The 19,234-nt window shown below is 40.4% G+C and overlaps 1 protein-coding gene, 1 long non-coding RNA gene and 1 pseudogene across 2 annotated transcripts; all 3 read right to left on the bottom strand.

Annotated features, from left to right (window-relative positions):
• Positions 1 to 31: 31 nt before the first annotated feature.
• Positions 32 to 5,015, bottom strand: LOC122057113 (annotated as a pseudogene).
• A 409-nt stretch (positions 5,016 to 5,424) lies between these two features.
• LOC122056976 lies at positions 5,425 to 6,723 on the bottom strand. Its single transcript, XR_006133420.1, has 3 exons — positions 6,457 to 6,723; positions 5,834 to 6,250; positions 5,425 to 5,722 (listed from the first exon to the last, which is right to left on the bottom strand). It is a non-coding gene; the product is annotated as an uncharacterized LOC122056976 (long non-coding RNA).
• A 1,396-nt stretch (positions 6,724 to 8,119) lies between these two features.
• LOC122058452 (leucine aminopeptidase-like) lies at positions 8,120 to 11,694 on the bottom strand. The gene is made up of 4 exons (XM_042621144.1): positions 10,359 to 11,694; positions 9,649 to 9,882; positions 9,218 to 9,544; positions 8,120 to 8,533 (listed from the first exon to the last, which is right to left on the bottom strand). Exons 1-4 carry the CDS (start codon positions 11,337 to 11,339, stop codon positions 8,237 to 8,239), a joined length of 1,839 nt encoding a protein of 612 aa, XP_042477078.1. The 5' UTR covers positions 11,340 to 11,694; the 3' UTR covers positions 8,120 to 8,236.
• Between the last annotated feature and the right edge of the window lie 7,540 nt (positions 11,695 to 19,234).

The raw sequence follows: 19,234 nt of genomic DNA, 5'->3' as shown, positions 1-19,234 counted from the left end.
CACAGAAAATATGAACAGCACACATTTTATCTCAACCAAACAAAACTGAAGGGATCCATTAAAGCTTGTTAAATGCCGAAAGCACATTCATTAACCTACAAATTGTTCGCAAATAAGAGATCTACATACCCAAAAGTCCGAAACAAGTCATTCACCTTCCTATTTATTAACAGAAAATACGAAAGCAAGATCTACAATAGCATTCATTTGGTTGATTTGAGTATCACCATAAATCATCCTACATGTGCTTTGAAAGAATTGACTCAACAACACCTTGAGCTACAGGGTGGTAACACTCACGAGCTTCTCCAAAAACTCTCTTGGCCAGAATCTTCGCCTCTTCCATTCCACTATCTTTTACCAGAGCAGTATAGAGTCGTCGGAGGTACATCACCCTCCCAAAATCCTTCAACGTTTTCTCCACCTCACTGAAGTATTCTCTGCATCCAGATGAAATGGACAGTTGAAGAAATGCTACCTTCACCTCATAATTCTTGGATTCTGCCAGCCTGTAGCGTGCATCCAAGGCTGCAACCTGCAGAATCAACCATACCAAACCATATAATGAAGCATGAACTAGAAAACAAATAACATATGAGCCACATGTTCCAGTATGCATTTTAAATTAAAGTGGAACACCATTCAGTATTTGAACTCTTGGTTGAGGTCATATGGGTGCAAAATAACTGCCTTTAATTTGAACGCACCCCGTGAGGGTTGGATCTGGCAATATTTTTCCCATTTATATGAAATTACTAAACAACACTTGGTGTTTCTGTGGGGGGTCATAACTTATTCGGACTGTAGCAGCCTTTTTTTCTCACAATAAACTCTACAAATAGGAAAATACAGTTGTGAAGGCTCCGTCTGTTAACAATTCCTCTCTGCGAGAGTGAACTTACGGTAGAAGTACTTTGTCCCGATCCTGCTCCGCAAGACAGGACTGAGTGTTGAGAATTATAGCAAAATGGCTGGATTGGAGAATGTAGAGGAGCTTTTGGAGTATTATTTTGGTGATCCAAACATACTCAAATTCTTGTACTACTTTGGCAGAGGTGCAGCCAGGGCCGCGGGACGGAGATGTGCAATAAAGAAGAAGAATGTGAGAAAGAGAGAGAGGCAGAGGTGTGCGAGAGAGGTGAGGAAGTTACAGAGAGTGGAAATGAGAGAGGCAGAGTGAGAGAGATCATGAGACAGGACTGAGTGCTGGGCTTGGGGTTTCATTATTGTGATTTTGTAAATGTGTTCCAGAGTGTGCAGAGAATATCTTTTCTTTTCTTTTCTTTTTGTTCCAAGAGCAGGTTTACATCTGGTTCGACCTATGGGAGCATAAGATCAAACCGGATATGCCAAACGGAATTCTACTGCCAATCCACTACCGCAGAATAGAAGATCTGCAGAATCACTCCCGCTAAGTAAAACCAAACGAGGCCTAATAAGTTGGTAGAAATATTATCATAGTTAGGAAGTCACCCTTTCTCGATTAATTAAAAATTGTTCAGTCTTCCCTATACAACTGGTTGAGAAAAGTAAACTAGAGATGAAAACTTTGGGTTCAAGCCAGTATGTCACGCCAAGTGCTCAAGGGAGTAAGCAGAGTGAAAAATAATCCCACATCGGATAGGCAAGGGTGAACTTGGGCCCTTATATAGTGGGATGGTATCTTCACCTAACAGGCTAGTCTTTTGGGTTGATGGGCCAACCCGTGACAAAGTGGTATCAGAGCCAACCCGACCCGAATCCGATGGCACGCCAAGCTACTCCAAGGGAGGAGTAGGCAGGGTGGCCCACCATGACTAGGGCGTCATGAAATTAGGTGGGGGAGAATGTCACCCCAAGTGCTCAAGGGAGTAGGCAGAGTGAAAAATAATCCCACATCGGATAGGTAAGGGTGAACTTGAGCCCTTATATAGTGGGATGGTATCTTCACCTAGTCTTTTGGGTTGATGGGCCAGCCCGTGAAAAGTAGCTCAATTAACCTTCTAAGCTATTAATATCAGCATGCAGGTTCATTTATAGCATATACACCAAAATAATGCTAAAACACATACAAGGTATTAACCAAAAAGAATAAATGAAGAAAGACAATACCTGTGAAGCTTCAACAGACTTGGGCAAATTCTCCAGGTAAAGCTCCCATTCCTGTCCATGCCAGTCAGATACTTCATCTTCCCTTGGCATCCTCCCATGAATAAATTCTTTTGCCAGTGACACAATTTTTGCGTAAGTGTTTGAAATAGGTTCAAAGGCATCTGGAGGGATACCTGTTCCCTCAGTCCAGAAGACAAGATCAATCTCTTTCTCTATTCCAGGGATATTAGCTTTCAGGAAATTGAGAAACGTTTCCGTATCAATAGATTGGAACTTAAAGGTGGCGATATATATCTTTAGGAATTCGTCAAATGCAGGCCTTCCAATCTAAACAGTCCAACAAAAGAAGTAAAAAAAAAAGGGGGGAGGGGGGGAGGGAGAAGGGGGAAGGGGTGCTCCATCAGGCCCAGTTTCAAACCAATTCCATGTACTATCATAAGAACTTACCTGACGTTCAATGCACCAAAGGAACTGGAAACCCTTCTCATAAGGAACAAGAGAAAATATATCATCTGGGTCCACTCCTTCCTGCTTCGACTTGAGCTTTGTGAACTCCATGTTTCCCTTGAATCTCTCCATTTCTTCATTTAAACCCCTCCAACCAATACCAGTATTCAGAGCAGCTATCTCTTCCCCCTGCACGACCTCAACAATTCTCCGTTCCGCATATGTTGTAAAACCCTTCAATCATAGAAATAAAATCTAAAATAACGAGTACCCAAATCACAGGAATGCAGAAAAATGACCACCTCTCAATAGTTATAGCTAAGCATACCAAGCTCAGACTTCATCAAGCACCATGAATTTAAAAGGGGAGTTCTATTATTTCACTTGGCATTGGTCTAGGCTGTTCTCTATGGTTGCAAGGGGAATGAAGGAAGTGAAATTAATTTGAAAAAGAAAATGAAAACTTCTGCAATCATGATTGTGTAACTAGACTAAATCTTATCAAATATGGTCATTGAACTTAATTCTTTATTTTCTTAAATTTGGTTGAAGAATGGAATTAGAAGTTATTTAGTTAAACAATTATTGCAAGTAATGATAAACAAAGTTTCAATCTTGAAGCACCTCAGCAAAGATTCAGTTTAGACAGAGAATGAAAAGGAAAAATCAGATCACCTCGTTTAACCAGAAATCTTCATTGGTCTTGTTAGTGATCAGATTACCAGTCCAGCTATGAGCAAGCTCATGAGCCACAACCTGTGCACCGCTTTCATCCCCCTTAATTACTGTTGGTGGCAAAAATACTATCCTTGGATTCTCCATACCTCCACAAGGAAAGCTCGGCGGCGGCAACACGAGTAGGTCAAACCTCTCCCACTCATAAGGACCGAACAGCTTCTCACCCTGCCTAATTATATCTTCCGTCGCTGCAAATTCTCTTGCAGCTGCGTCCAGAACCGCAGGCACCAACTCCGCGTAGACCTTCGTTCTCGGGCCAACGTCTCTAAACCCAAGCTCTCCTACTGCAAAAGCAAACAAGTAGGGCGGTATGGGCTGCTCCATCGTGAATTCCTCCACCATTCTGCCCTCAGCGCACCACAACGATTCGTCGCACGCCATCGCAGCCTCACCCAAGACCGGTGGCCGGCGTTGGACATGCCGTGCGGACATCCCAGCCGACAACCGGTTAGGCACATTGAGGCGAGCTGAGTAACAAAGCCGTGCAGCTGGGGTGTCTTGACAGGGGAATATAGAACGGGCATGGATAGGTTGACACTGCGTGTACACGAAAGGGAAAGTCTTGTTGATCGTCAGAGTTGGAGAGAGCCATTGAAGAGTCGACGAAGACGGGCTCATGGAAAAAGCAATCAGGAAGGAAGATTGATTGGTAAGGGAGACACTGAAGTTTTGGCCTTTGATCGGATCAGCGACAGGTGACAGCGAAGGGAATGGGTACAACGGTTTTGGGATCGACGACGGAGGAAATAGAGAGAGCGCGCGTGTCTAGATAAATAAGGCCCGAATGAGGGATTGGGAGGCTAAGGAGAGCCGAGCCATGAATGGTGGAAGAGGCCAAATCAAAAAAGAGAGAAAGGGAGACATGGGTAGCGAATGGGTGAGCAGAATCAGTGAAGGAATGCGGGTCCACAGGTGCCATTGAAGAACACAGTGAGCGCTGAGCAGTGATTTGGGTTATAGGGATAGGGGTTAGGGTTTCGAATTTGGGAAAGAGAAAGGGGACTAGGGGAGTGGGGTTTGAATTCGAGAAGAGAGAAGAACGAAGAATGGAGAAGAAAGAGGTGCTTTTGGAAGCTCACATCGTCTTCCTCCTCACAGAACACATCTTAAAGCTTGAATAGTTCTTCTCTTGACCATCTTGTCTCGAGGTATTGCCGCCGCCGTTCTTCTGAAATCATTTTTTTATTATTTTTAATCCATCCGAAAAAAAAGTGAACAAGCCCTTCGTAGACTGGTAGTAGGTTTCCTTTTCACCTTGTCTGGAGTATACCATTCAATTTTCATCAATCACACCTTCTCATTCCAAAGAATCAGCAGGTCAGAATCAAAACTTGAGAAGGAAATCTCCAACTCTGCCTGCCAATAAGGGTCTCCGCATTAGCTCTTCTATTTACAGCAATAGAAATCATCCAATCTCTTCTTGAACCAGACATGTTCCTGCCAAACTCGTCTTTGCGCCATCTACGATCAAGGTGGACATATATGAAATTTGTTCAAAATTTGCTGAGTTTAATAGGGTTCTTACGGTGATTGAAGATTGACTATCCAACATCAATTTTGCAGTGACAATAACGGTTTCCCAACCAAATTGAACTAAGGCAGGGGACTTCGATGGCCTTCGCCTGTTCATTGTCTTCAAGCAAATGAAGCAATACCTTCCAGAGATGCTAAACAAAGCTGCAAATTGTAGAATATTTAATCCCCCAGCCTCACTGCATATGGCACTACGTAGTACGTATAGCTGCGTGTGGCATGCATTCCAAGAAAATATAATAAATACAACCTTAGGCTGTGTTTGGTAGCGGAGAAGAGAAGAGCAAAAAGAAAAATTGTAAGAAATATAAAAGTTGTGTTATTTTCTTTGTTTTAAGAAATTCTTATTATATTAGAATGTTTTAGAGAAGATTTTTTTTTTTATCAAAATTTACCTTGAAAATTGTGGAGTTTTCTTATGATGTCAAAAAAAGATCTTGTTTAACACACAATTCTTTTCTTTTCTTTTCTTCTACAGCTATTCAAATTGATATAATTTTTTGGATAATTTATAATACCGTCTCTTAGAGAATGTCAATATTATAGAAATATTTTTATTTAATATTAAATTACGTTCAGACCCCGGTGTCACTCTCTATTAAAGACATACCTATCATTCAATGGGACGCCCCTAGTGCAAACAAGTGGCCTACACAACGATGGAACATAAAACAACACTTAGAGCACATTAGATCAAAAGTACCAGAGAACACTCCAAATCAGCCACATTAACCGGGTGGTACAAGACATAGATCCAATAGACAGGGAAAACAGAATTGGGTCATAAGATAAGAAATTCACAAACGGTAACTCAATGATTACCGGAAAACTAACAGGAGGAAGGAAAAAGGAAACAGTGGAGGGAGTAGAAATCAACATACTTTTGTAATTGAAGCTGTTCTTCCTCGATTATCTGAAAAGAATGGAGGGGAAAAGAATTGCAGAAATGTCAGCAGATAGTTCAATCAACGGATACAAAAGTAAACAAATGTTTTTCCAAGAGAAAGGACAGAGAGAGATAGACCTTCTCGGTGTAGGCGATAACAGGGGCTTCTCTGGCGAGACCATCGGGCCCGATTTCAGTTAAGGAGAGAAGGATTCATGTCCTTTGAATGGGACGGGGAAGCAAAATCAGACGTCTGATCTGGTCGGTCTCTAGTCCATTGCGTCAAATCGCCAGTAGAGACGTCTGAGATCTTCAACGTATCCTTCTTCCTCCCGTCCTCCGTCGTCCTTTGTTTCTCTGTTCAAATTTTTTGGTTTCTTATTGATTTCTTTATTCTGTTTTCTTCTTCTAATGTTTGAGTTGTACCGTGAATCGGTCAACGACACGCTTAGGCTTCACCCGATAAACGATGGGCGTTCATATATCACGCTCGAGAGTCGAGACGGGTGACGGGGTCACGGGGGTGACCTCGAGTAACTCCTTCAGAAGTAAACCCTGCAACGTGAAATAAAGCCTTTTGTGAATGAGTTGTACTCTTAACAGTATCGGTGATGATCTCCTCGTCTGGGGGGGTGAAAATTGGATTATTTCTTACAGGTTTGGTTTTTGTTTTGATTTTTTAAAACCGTTACAGAGATCGAATCCAATTGAAGAGAGCGCATTTGGCAGAATGTTCTATGTCAAGGACTCTTCCCACATACCAAAGGAGCATTCATCACGATGGTTGTGCGGTAGCATAGAAAGCCTTCAACCCTTCCTCCCTAAGCATCCTCACCACGCAATCCTTTACTCCACCATAACGGCTGCTCCGCAACTGCAACCTCCGTTTCACAACATCCATAGGGAGAGAAGTGGCGGTGGTGGTCACGTCAATGGAATCTGTCAACCTGAACTGCCAGGAACCCAGGCCATCATGGGAGGCCTTGGCCGCAGTGGTGGTGGTGGTAGTCGATGGAGCAGAACTCGCAGGTCTGGAGAGAAGGAGAGGAGAATGGTTAAACACTTAAACCCACTTGAGAAAGAGAGAGAGTTAATTTTGGGTTCCTGAAAATAAGCTACAGATATGTATTTTACTCAAAAGGTTAAAACATCATTTTATAGCATCACTTAATAGAGATTGGTAACAGTGAATCGGAATGTAATTTATTATTAAATAAGGGATGTTCTTGTAATATTGGCATTCTCTAGGGGTAGCACTGTAAATTATCCTTTTTTTTTTCTAATTAATTAATTTCTTTTCTATATTCATTTTCCTGTTCATTTCTTTTATTTTCTCTCTTGGCTACAAAACAAAGCCTTAATCCTCTTTTTTATCTTTTTTACAACTCAATCATCCACAGTTGACAGCTCCAATAGGTTGATCCTACCCAAATGTCAATTTTTTTAGCCCAATTCAAGTTGGCTAGATGACACTTAAACCAAGGTTTTGTCAAAAACTCCTTGACGTGCTCGTGTTCTCTTTTCCTTGACTTCTTTTTTGAGCCCTTTTTGTATAACTGTTTTCAATAGGAACGCTCTTCCATAAATAGAGAATGTTTATAACACTTTAGACAATCATTCTACAATAATCACCCAGAGCCCCATTGTGACCGATTGACCGCAATGCTGAAGTATTCTACACTCTCTCCCTCTCTTACTCAAATTTTCAAATTCTCTCTTTAGGCTATGTTTGGTAGCCAAGAGAAGAAAATAAAAGAAAAGAAAAGAAAAAAGAATAGAAAAAAAGGTATATATGTTTGATTACCATTAGAAGTGAAGAAAAAAAAAAAGGTTTTTGTATTTTCTTATGTTTTCTTGTGTTTTTGGCAAGATTATTTTTTTCGCAGTAAAAGAAAACTTCGTACTTTCCAAAGGTAATCTTGAAATTCAAAAACTAAATCTTCTCTTGAATAAGGACATGTGCACAAAGAGAAATTCTTAAACCAATTCTTTTCTTTTCTTTTCTTTTCTTCTCTTAGTTACCAAACATAACCTAATGGCAGCCAAACATTCATACTTTTTCTATTTTCTTTCCATTTCATTTCATTTCTATTATTTTCTTTTCTTCTCTTTTCAAGATTCTCTTTTCTTTTCTTTTCTTCTCTTCTCTTGGTTACCAAACACAGCCTAATTTGGAGAAGTGCTCTTAGACTCCTTTCTTGTTGACTGAGCACCACCAATGTGTGTCCCAACTTAGCCCAGCAAGTGAGTATAACAATTACTAGAGAGGCTTGTTGGGGTTTTTCATCTTAGAAGTTGATTCGCGTGACATAGATTGCAAATAGGGGTGTCTAGTCTTAAGGACAGTGGTTGATGGCACCACAAGTTTGTGATCTTTGGTTGAGCCTTACAACATTGCAGTTTCAATAGTTAGTAGCCATTCGGTGAAAGATAAGACTTCTCTCATAATTTATTGTTCTATTTACAGCAGAGTATTATCATAGATCATCCTGCAAGTGCTTTTATTGTTCTATTTACAGCAGAGTATCATCATAGATCATCTTACATGTGCTTTGAAAAGATGGACTCAACAACCCCTTGAGCTATAGGGTGGTAACACTCACGAGCTTCTCCAAAAACTCTCTTGGCCAATATCTTTGCTTCTTCCTTTCCACTATCCTTTACCAGCGCAGTATAGAGTGGACGAAGGTACTTCATCCTCCCAACCTCCTTCAATGTTTTCTCCACCTCACTGAAGTATTCTTTGCAACCAGATGAAATGCAGAGTTGGAGAAATGCTACCTTCACGTCATAATTTTTGGATTCTGCTAGCTTGTAATGTGCATTCAAGGCTGCAACCTGCAGAACCAACCATACCAAACAATAAAATAAGCAACGAGCTGGCACACAAACAACACATGTATGCTATGTATTTAAATTTAAAGTTGCACCATTCAGTGTTTAAACTTGATTCAGGTCATAAGGGTGTAAAATTTCAATATCTTTATTTTGACAAATGGGGGTGGGGGAAGGAATTTTACTATTCCTAAAGCAAATCCTACAGTATTTTCTCCAATTTATATGGAAATTACTAAACTCCCTACTTTCGGAGCATATAGTTTTATTCATCTTGTAGCAGCATTTTATTGTTCTTGCTTAGAAGTATAAAAGATAAACTAATTCATATTGTAGTAGTATTTTTTTTGGGGTGTCATATGGTATCATGTCTCTCAAGAGCAGAACAGACTCCCTCTTACATCTCTAAGAGGTACAGTTGCTAATAAATCAGTAGAATGTTATCACACTTAATAAATCGCCACTCTCAACTACAAAAATAGAAATTGACCATCTCCGTACAATACTACAACGGGTTGAGGAAAGTAAACTAGACATGAAAACCTTGGGTTCTAGAAAGTAGCTCAATTAACCTTACCATCAGCATGAGATTGCAGGTTCATTCACAGCATATACACCAGCAAATACTTGAAAAACACAAATAAAGAGTTGAACCCTGAAAAGAAAATCAATAGAAATAAACAATACCTGTGAAGCTTCAACAGACTTTGGTAAATTTTCCAGGTAAAGCTCCCATTCCTGCCCATGCCAGTTAGATACTTCATCGTCCCTTAGCATCCTCCCATGAATAAACTCTTTTGCCAGTGACACAATTTTTGCGTAAGTGTTTGAAACAGGTTCAAAGGCATCTGGAGGGATACCAGTTCCCTCGGTCCACAGGACCAGATCGATCTCTGTCTCTATTCCAGGGACATTAGCTTTGAGGAAATTGAGAAACATATCCGTATCAATGGATTGGAACTTAAAGGAGGCGATATATTTCTTAAGGAAATCGTCAAATGCCGGCCTTCCAATCTAACAGTCCAAAAGTCAAAAAGGTTGGGGTGGGGGTGAGTTGCTCTGCTCCATCAAGCTCAATTCCTTCCAAAACAATTCTCTGTGTTACTATGAGAACTTACCTGACGTTCAATGCGCCAAAGGAACTGGAAACCCTTCTCATAAGGAATTCGAGAATAAATATCATCTGGGTCCACTCCTTCCTGCTTTGTCTTGAGCTTTGTGAACTCCATGTTGTCGTTGAATCTCTCCATTTCTTCATTTAAATTCCTCCAACCAATACCAGTATTCAGAGCAGCTTTCTCTTCCCCCTGCACCACCTCAACAATTCTTCGCTCCGCATATGTTGTAAAACCCTTGGATCATGGAAAATAAAATGTAAAATAATTACCCAAATTACAGGAACACAGAGAAATGACTACCTCTCAACAGTTACACCTAAGCACACACACCAAGGTCAGACTTCGTCAAGCACCATGCATTTAAAAGTGGAGTTCTACTATTTCATTTCTAATTTGTTTCAGGGCTCTCTCTGGTTGCAAGGAGAACGAAAAAAAGTGAAATTAATTTGAAAAAGAAAATGAGAACTTATGTAATTTGTGTAACTAACCTTAAAATCCTATGTATATATATATATATATATATATGGTAACTGAACTTTAGTATTTCATTCTTTATTTTCTCAAATTTGGTTGAAGATCGAAATTTAATTTCTAGAAGTTACTGAGTTCAAGAATTATTGCAAGTAATAAGAAACAAAGCTTCAACCTAGACGCACCTCAGAAGCACTGACTCAGTCTAGGAAGAAAATGAAAAGGAAAAATAAAATCACCTCGTTTAACCAGAAATCTTCATTGGTCTTGTTAGTGATCAGATTACCAGTCCAGCTATGAGCAAGCTCATGGGCCACAACCTGTGCACCACTTGCATCTCCTTTGATTACCGTTGGTGTCAAAAATACCATTCTTGGATTCTCCATGCCTCCATAAGGAAAGCTCGGCGGCAACACGAGTAGGTCGAACCTCTCCCACTCATAAGGCCCGAACAACTTCTCCCCCTGCTCAATCATATCCTCCGTCCCTGCAAACTCTTTTGCAGCCGCGTCCAGAACCGCAGGCACCGACTCAGCGTAGACCCTTGTTCTCGGGCCAACGTCTCTGAACCCAAGCTCTCCTACTGCAAAAGCAAACAAGTAGGGCGGTATAGGCTGCTCCATCGTGAATTCCTCCACCATCCTGCCCTGGGCGCACCACAACGCATCGTCGCAGACCATTGCAGCCTCACCCGAGGCCGGTGGTCGGCGTTCGATGTGCCGTGCGGACATCACAGCCGTTAACTGGTTAGGCACATTGAGGCAGGCCGTGTAACAAAGGCGTGCAGCCGGTGTGTCTTGACAGGGGAATACAGAACGGGCATGAATAGCTTGGCACTGAGTGTACACGAAGGGGAAAGTCTTGTTGAACGTCTGCACTGGAGAGAGCCATTGAAGGGCCGAGGAAGATGGGCTAGTGGAGAAAGCAACCAGGAAGGAAGATTGATTGGAAAGGAAGACAGTGAAGTTTTGGCCTTTAATTGGATCAGCAACGGAAGACAGCGAGAATGGAAGGGGAACTAGGGTTTCAGGGTCGATGACGGAGGAAATGGAGAGAGATCGTGTGTCGAGATAAATAGGGCCCGAATGAGGGGTTGGGAAGCTAAGAAGAGCGGAGCCATGAATGGTGGAAGAGTCGAAATCAAAATAGAGAGAAAGGGAGACGTGGGTAGCAAATGGGTGAGAGGAATCGGTGAAGGAATGGGGATCTACGGGTGCCATTGAAGAACACAGCAAGCAGTGATTCGAGGTATAGGATTAGGTATTCGAATTGGGGAGATAGAAAGTTGAGTGGGGTTTGAGTTTGAGAAGAGAACAAGGTAGTCGAACTTATATAGATGTCTGTTTAAGGATGTTTCACTTCCATGGAAGATGACAGGGAATAAAGAATGAAGAATGGAGCAGAGAGAGAGAGTTTCGATTCCATAAATGGTGGCCTCGCGGCCTCGCCCGGTTGGGCAATTTTCAGAAGTGGATTCTTCTACTTTCACTGCTTGCGTTTAAATTTTTGGAGGAATAAAGATGAATTTAGATCCTCCTTGCAGGTTACGCGACTTCTGCCTTTTTCTCTTTCATCCGCTGTCAAGTCTCAAATCTCAAATCTCAAATCTCTTTTTTTTTTTTTTTGGGATGAAATATTCGATTGTAATATTATTAAAACAAAAAAAATTCTTGAGCTTGTCAATCATTGGAAAGATAAGAGAAAAATAAAATAAAATTGAATTTGAAAAGAAAATGACACATAAATCAGTGATTACATTATCATATAATTTTTTTTTAAATTATAATATTTTAAATGAATTATAAATTCTTCACAAACTCTATCATCGAGTTCTAAATTTTAAACCAATCAGAGTCGTATAATCCTCTCAAGATATTCACCCAATTTAGGAAATGAATACCTTGTCCAATATCCTTTTCATTTACACCTCCAAATGTAGCTCCTCTAATCCAAATGCGTTGTGTTTTAATAGTTCCACAAAAAAAAAAAAAAAAAAAAAAAGTTGTGTGTTAATAGACTTCTTTAGCTCTGAGTCTCCCTACAACTGATCTATTAGACGAGATAAGAGTGGTTGCATGTAAGATCCTTTTTAGAAAAAAAATAATAATAATAATATCCCTTCCATCCACAAATAAACGTTATAAATCTAATGCACCAATATAACTATTGTATACATCAACGTTTGATATATACCCAAAAGCATAAGGTATCAACAATGGTAAGGAATTATTAGGTTTGTAAAGTAACAACTGTCACTAAGAATCTTGTTACTTAATACAACTAATGGTATTTAGGCTATGTTTGGTAGCCAAGAGAAGAAAGGAAAAGAAAAAATAATCTAGAAAATAAAAGAATATAAATTTTTTCATGGTGTTTGATTACCCATAGAAAAAAAAATTATTTTAACATTTGATTGATATGATATATAAAAAAAATCGCATATACTGCATGCTATAGCGACCACTTCAAGAAACAGTTCTCACTATGCTCTATGTTGCCCACTTCAACAAACAGTTTAGGCCAGAGCAGAGCAATTGGCAACATTGTGGTTGTGGAAAGGGTGAGTGTTGGATGAGTGAGTGCCGAGTAGAGGGGAAACGGCAAAGTGTTGAATGCGTTAGTGGAAGGAGGAGCAGTTGAGGGGGCAGCTGTTGGAATGGGTGGAGGGTGGGAAGGAAAACGTGTATCAAATTAAAGGTTCAATTATGCTTAAAATGGCTGTTGTTCCTCCTCTCATTCATTGTTCTTGGATGCAAAATTTCAAACTATTCATTCTCTTGAAGGAAAGGATGGCTAAGAGGAAGACGTGCTAATTTGTTTTGAAACTTAGAATTGAAAATTAAAATTAGATTTCTGATCTTCCACACTTGAATCGTGCATCAACCAATAACTTCGATGAAATTGTGGGAAACCCATGTCTTGGCAACACCAGAAAGCTCGAGTCTTGGGCAACTCTTTCCCTCCCCAGTACTTTCTCTCCGCCCTGAAGCTTTATCTCTCCCTCTCTCTGTTCTCACTGTTTTTCTCTCTGTCCTTCTGCCTCCCTGATATCTCTTGGCTGATAGAGTTGGAGCACTAGGTGGGCTTAGTAGTGCATGTGGATCGCCGCGCTTGGCGGGTCAGGAGGTTCAGGTGGCATGGGTGGTGCAAGTGGCGGCTTGGAGGTGGAAGATGCAAACCCTCTCTCTGCAAAGGAAGCTCCTCTCCCGATCACGGAGATTGCAGGCAAAGCACCGTCAATGCACCTCCATAGAGCTAAAGGAATGGAAACAGAAGAAGAAGCCGATCTGAAAGATGGAATCTAGTTTGCAAGGTCTACATCTTCTCACTTACATCCTCGCCTCTGCCCGTGCGCACTCCCCCCCTCTCTCTCTCCAATCCACCCCTCCATGGAAATTTTCTCACTGAAGCCGATTTTATCTCGACCTTACGACGAGATTTGTTTTGTTGACAAGAAATATGCGCGTTATTCGAGGAGATTTGAAATTCAAATAACCAGAATCTTCTATCGTTCAGAAGTGTAACAAACGTCAGGAAAATAGTAAAGGCCATGAAAATTGTACAAAAATTATTTTCTTTTCTTTCTTTTCTATGCTACCAAACACAGCCTTAATGCAAAAATTCTCAAATAATCCGATTCGATACACATACCATAAGAATACTCACGTTTACATTATTGAATCGCATTCCAAAAATTATATACATCGCAAAATATATGAACAAAAGAAGCCTCAATTTTCCCAATATTTTGGATGATTTCTTGTGAAGTCAAAACAATTGCCCAAAACTGAATAATTTCATAGAAAACGATTTTCAAGTTATGACCAACAATGACAAATTTCTATACTTCCAAGACCCCTACTCTATTAGTTAAACTTTTAGTTAGAGGATCATACTATGTGCTTATTAGTCTAGAGGAGTTTAACCTCAGCTTCTTTGACATCACCGCCCCATTGGTAGACTCCTTGTTCTATCCCTCTTCCAGTTGAAACCCTCTATCACACCCTACCATGCACTTGAAACCTTATCATCCCTTCCACTTGAAACCGCAGCTCCCTCACACTGCTAAAACCTTGAACCTCGTGCACCTGAAGTCTCCTATCACAAACCCCCCCCCCACATGAGACCTCAACCCCCTCTAGCAATCCCCACCCCCCTCGATTGAAAAAACCAACTGCCCCCTCCCTCTTTTCAATACTTTTTGCCTCATCCACAATGAGATTTCCCATTTTCAACATTTTGTAATTTGTGTAAGGTAAAGATTTACCTTTTGTATTAAGGGGGCAAATTTGAATATTGACTTTAGCATAAAAAATTTGATAGAACAGAGTGAGAGCAAATCTTGGTGCAATGACAAGGTTGTTCTATTGTGACCTAGTAGCCATGGGTTCAAGTTAGGAAATGACTTATCCCTAAAGTGGGGTAATGCTGCATAGATTATGACCCTCTCCAAACCACATAGTAGCGGGAGTCCACTCCACTACGTATGCCCTTTTTTTTTATTTGATAGAACAAAATGAATAAGAATTTGTAGCTTATGTAAAATTTAAATAAACTTCAAGAAATGAGAGTGTTGCCCGTTGCTTCCCCTGTGCCCTCTCACTTGGGATAGTGAAAATGATCAACCCACCCCATTGATACAAAGAACCGTAGTGGTAAATGACAAATATATGTGGAATATTTGGATAGAAAGCATGAAGTTCAATTATCCCTAAATTGGGTTGCCTCATCTTCATTCTTGGATGTGCTTTATTTATCTCAGTCCTTTAATTCTATAATTTCCCATTTTGTTCGAAGAGATCTCAACTCCCTTGCTGACTTTTCTAGCATCATGAGCTCTTAAACTTAAGCTTTCACTTGTTTGGTGGTTAGATCATACCCTTTCATTGTAAATATGTCTCTGTTGATGCTTGGTGTTTTTTCGAAACATCCTGTTGTTGATAAAATTCTTTCTTGAAAATGAGAAATCTTAAATTTAAAAAACATGTTTAAATGTTTGAAATCTTTGACATGTGAAGTGCATATGGCCACCGGGGATAGAAAGATCAATTACACGAGTGATATAGCCAAATTGATCTCTCGGCGGGGAAAGGACACGTGTCGTCCCTGAGACACATGTCGTCCACCAGATAAGGATTCCAATGACTCAATCACGCTCGATCACGTCGTTTGCATGAGGAGAATATCCTCCACAAGAAGGACGGGCGTATGGGAGAAGGACAGAGGAAAAGACAAGGAAAAACCCTAACCCCGAAGAACCATATAAGGAGGCCGAGAGGAAGGAAGAAGGTAAGCATTCAGACCCTCACCATTACTCCCTTACTTAAAACTGTGCGGTCGACCCTAACTTGAGCGTCGGAGGACTAACCCCAGACGAAGCTCCGGGCCTCCGCCGTCTGTGCTTGTGCAGGACCAACTCGCGGGGTTTTTTGGCAGCAACAACAAGTAAGAGAGAAAAATAAGGTGTTAAATACTAATATATGCTCGGAAGTTTGCACAAAGAAAATAGAGAAAATTGCATTGCCACCCCCTGAACTTCGGTCGTTATTCAACGCCACCCCCTGTACTTTTCGAAACGTCAAAGCCACCCCCTAAAAATTCAAAAAATTTCAAATCGGTCCCTGCCGTTAGCCGACCGTGAGAAATGAATGAAAACCGGTTAGTTTTTTTCTAATATACCCAAAATACCCCCAAAATACCCCCACCCTGAGTGAGAGGACAATATTGCCCTCTCCTTTATTTCCTATCTTCTAAACCCATACCCTCATCACATCTCGCCTCTCTCATCTCTCATCTAACTGCTCACTCCTCTCACTCACTCGGCCGGACAAGAAGACGAAGACCCTCCTCCGGCGTGCGATTCTCCCCTCCTCCGGCGTGCGATTCTCCCCTCCTCCGGCGTGCGATTCTCCCCTCCTCCGGCGTGCGATTATACCCTCCTACGGCGTGCGATTCTACCCTCCTCCGGCGTCCGAACCTCTACCCTCCTACGGCGTCCCATTCTACCCTCCTCCGGCGTGCGAACCTCTATCCCAAGGTATGTTGTTGCTCGGTTTCTTCTTCTTCCTTTCTAATTTAGGGTTCTTCTTCTCAAGTTAATATAGAGTTTATGCACTTTGGATTGGGGAAAAAAGAAAGTAAAATTTTTTCTTGGAGCTCTTTGGAAGAAGACCTGTGAAATGTTTGTTATATGCAGTGAAATGTGTTTATTGTTAATTGGCCACCAGAGCACAGCTAGCAGGTGTGGTCAGTATTTATAGACTTCAAACTTTATCAATTCTTGGAGGGTTTGAAAACCCTTTGATCCCCACACAAGACCCTAAATAGGCAACTGGAAAGGGCAGTAAAACCAACCATTTTGGGTGTTTGGAGCAATAAGCCACTGAAGCAGAGCTGTATAGTGTAGAAGGTTTCCTTCATAAATAAAAAAAATGGCCACTTCTTGGACTATATATTCCCACAATGGGTTTTTATTTACAATTCTGTAAGGAAATGGTAGATGATGAACATCCCAACCAGACAATCCGCTTAACAAATATCTCAGTGATTAGTGTTTGGCAGCCAGCCAAAGGGGGTCTAATCCCTAATTCCCTACTAGTTGGCCACTTCATTTTGTATTTAGCTATCCAAGATAATGAAGTCCAAGTCTCAAAGCACCCACAGTTCCCATATGCACAATATAATAAAGCTTTCACTTTTTGGGTATTTCATTCATCCCTCCTACAATAACCCATGCAGCTTTGAAAAAGAGAAAGATTGGATTGCTATCTCCAAATTAAAAGCACAAAGAACAGGAGATCTAGAGATAGAGAGAGAACGAAGGGAAGACAAAAACTAGGGAGGAGCACAAAGCTTAATATAATCTCTAATGGTCATTCTAGACTGAGATGAGCACAGAAAGCGAGGGTGTTGGTGGGGTTTTGGAGAGCCATTGACAAAATGGTTTAGTATTGAATATAACAAAACCTGTGTTTCCTTCTTTTTTTGACTTTGAATTGATTGAAATACTTGAAACTTGAAAGAGAGACAGCAACCAACATGGGTAATGGAAGCCCATGTGATATCTCAGTCTCAGTTTGACTTCTTTGTTACATATTCTTTTTTTTTTTTTGGTAAGGTTCTCTGTTACATATTCTCTGTTTGTTATATGCACCAACCAAGGGAACTTGACACTGTTCAGTGTGTAAGAACCTTACCAGTAGGTAAAACAATACCCTGATCCAATAGGAAACCATAGTAGAAGTAATAATTTCTTGTTGTAGTCTTCCTAGAACCAAATGGAACTTCCATTGGTTCCCCCCCCCCTCTTTTTTTGCTCTTTCTTCTAACCTTTAAGGTAAGTATGTGACCCATTCATATCAGCTTAATGTGTGATCAAGTAGCACATCTGTGAATTAGTCTTCAATCATCTAGAGGTTTTATAGTTCCTGCATCAGAGGTTCACGATTTATATCGACTTACGTTCTGTTGCTGCTGTAAAAAATATTCTCTCCCTCTCTTGAACACGATATATTATCTTATTATACGGTCGGATAGAGAGGGCAAAATGACAACCTCATCCCTCAAGAAAGTTAGAAAAGATCAATTATTTATGTTAAGTGTGGATTGATGATTTAACCAGATTAATTTGTTATGAAAAAATATATGGGAAAATAGTTGATAGTTGATAGTTGAAAATTACTATGATTAGGTTCTCTGTATTATGCATTGCTATGATTGGTCCTTGATTTTGATTTGAAAATTTCTTTTTTGGATGTATAAATGCTTTGACTTGTATATGGAATCTAAAATCTTTGATGAAAAGTTTACCATTCTAATGAGTATTAAGTAATGTTACTAATTTTCTCTGTTTTCACATTTTTTTTTTTTTAGCAATGAATGTTAAGTGTGCTATTGAATACCATTGGAGTGGGAAGACTATAGTTAAAATTGTTGATCCAGACTTATATGGCTACTTGGACATGGTGTATGACATCTACAATGAACTCATCACACATGTGCCTGTGGGTCATAATGTAGTTTTCCAAGCGAAGTGTATACTACCAAACAATGAGATGAAGGAGGTAAAAGATGATCCATCAGTGTATGAGTTGTTTGGCTTGCATAGTTGTGATATGATAAATATATATGTGGATGACATTGTTCACAGCAAGTCTGCAACCGATGAATTTACAGTTAACCGATTCCCTAGCAGTTTGGTTAATGATAGAGATGGTGAACTTGAGGATGAACCTAGTGGACAATGTCAACAGGCTCTACAACCATATGGTGATGGTCCTGGTAAGAGCAAGGGAAAAATGGCTGTGTGTAGGGCTACTACTGATGCTAATAGTAGTGGAAGTGGAAGTGCTACTGCTTGTGCTACAGCTACTGCTAGGGGAGGTAAAGATACCAAGACCATTGGAAGGTGTGTGAGCATTGCTACTTCTAGTGGAAGAGCTAGTAGCAGAAGTGAAGCTACTGGTAAGAGATTGAGAGTGTCTGATGAGGTTGTCAGGGCTATTAGCAACAGCAATGCATGTTCGGATGACTCTATGGTTGGATCTGATGAAGAGTGGAAAATTGGCAGCGAAGACGAGTGGGATGATGAAAGTGAAAAAGAAGATGGTCAGAATGACTCTGAATCTCCAGAGAATGATGGGTATGGAAAAAATGATGAGGATCCAATTGATGATGACCTATCTGGATATGAATCTGGAGAGTATTATGGCAAATTTGGTGAACAGAACTATGTGGGTGAAGGTGGCAAGGTGAAGATTGCTGAAGGTAATGTATATGGAAATGTGCACCATTTCAGGGAAGCTTTGAGAGAATATATACTACAAGAGGGGTTTGATATTATCAGACTGAAAAATGAACAAACTAGAGTTACAGTTATATGCAGAGCACCAAATTGTTCATGGAGATTACATGCTTCACCTACATCAGATGGTATCACCTACATGGTAAAGACATATAACCCAGTTCATACATGTATTAAGGCAACCAAGAACAAGTCTGCTACATCTAGATGGATAGCAATGAAACTTCTTCAACAACTGAAGGTTCAACCAGAAATGAAAATAGAGACCATGGCTGATCATATGCAGAAAACATATGGTCTTCAGTTCCACTA

Source organism: Macadamia integrifolia, chromosome 12 (genome assembly GCF_013358625.1).
Source record: "Macadamia integrifolia cultivar HAES 741 chromosome 12, SCU_Mint_v3, whole genome shotgun sequence".
Classification (NCBI taxonomy): domain Eukaryota; kingdom Viridiplantae; phylum Streptophyta; class Magnoliopsida; order Proteales; family Proteaceae; genus Macadamia; species Macadamia integrifolia.
The sequence above is the reverse complement of the archived record's forward strand: the minus strand, read 5'-3'. Positions and strand labels throughout refer to the sequence as shown.

Excerpts from the sequence above, each read along its gene's own strand:
- LOC122058452 (XM_042621144.1), bottom strand. The coding sequence starts at position 11,339 with ATGGCACCCGTAGATCCCCATTCCTTCACCGATTCCTCTCACCCATTT. Across the intron at positions 9,545-9,648 it reads TTTGGCGCATTGAACGTCAG|ATTGGAAGGCCGGCATTTGA; the intron begins GTAAGTTCTCAT and ends TTGGACTGTTAG. Across the intron at positions 8,534-9,217 it reads AGTCTGTTGAAGCTTCACAG|GTTGCAGCCTTGAATGCACA; the intron begins GTATTGTTTATT and ends TTGGTTCTGCAG.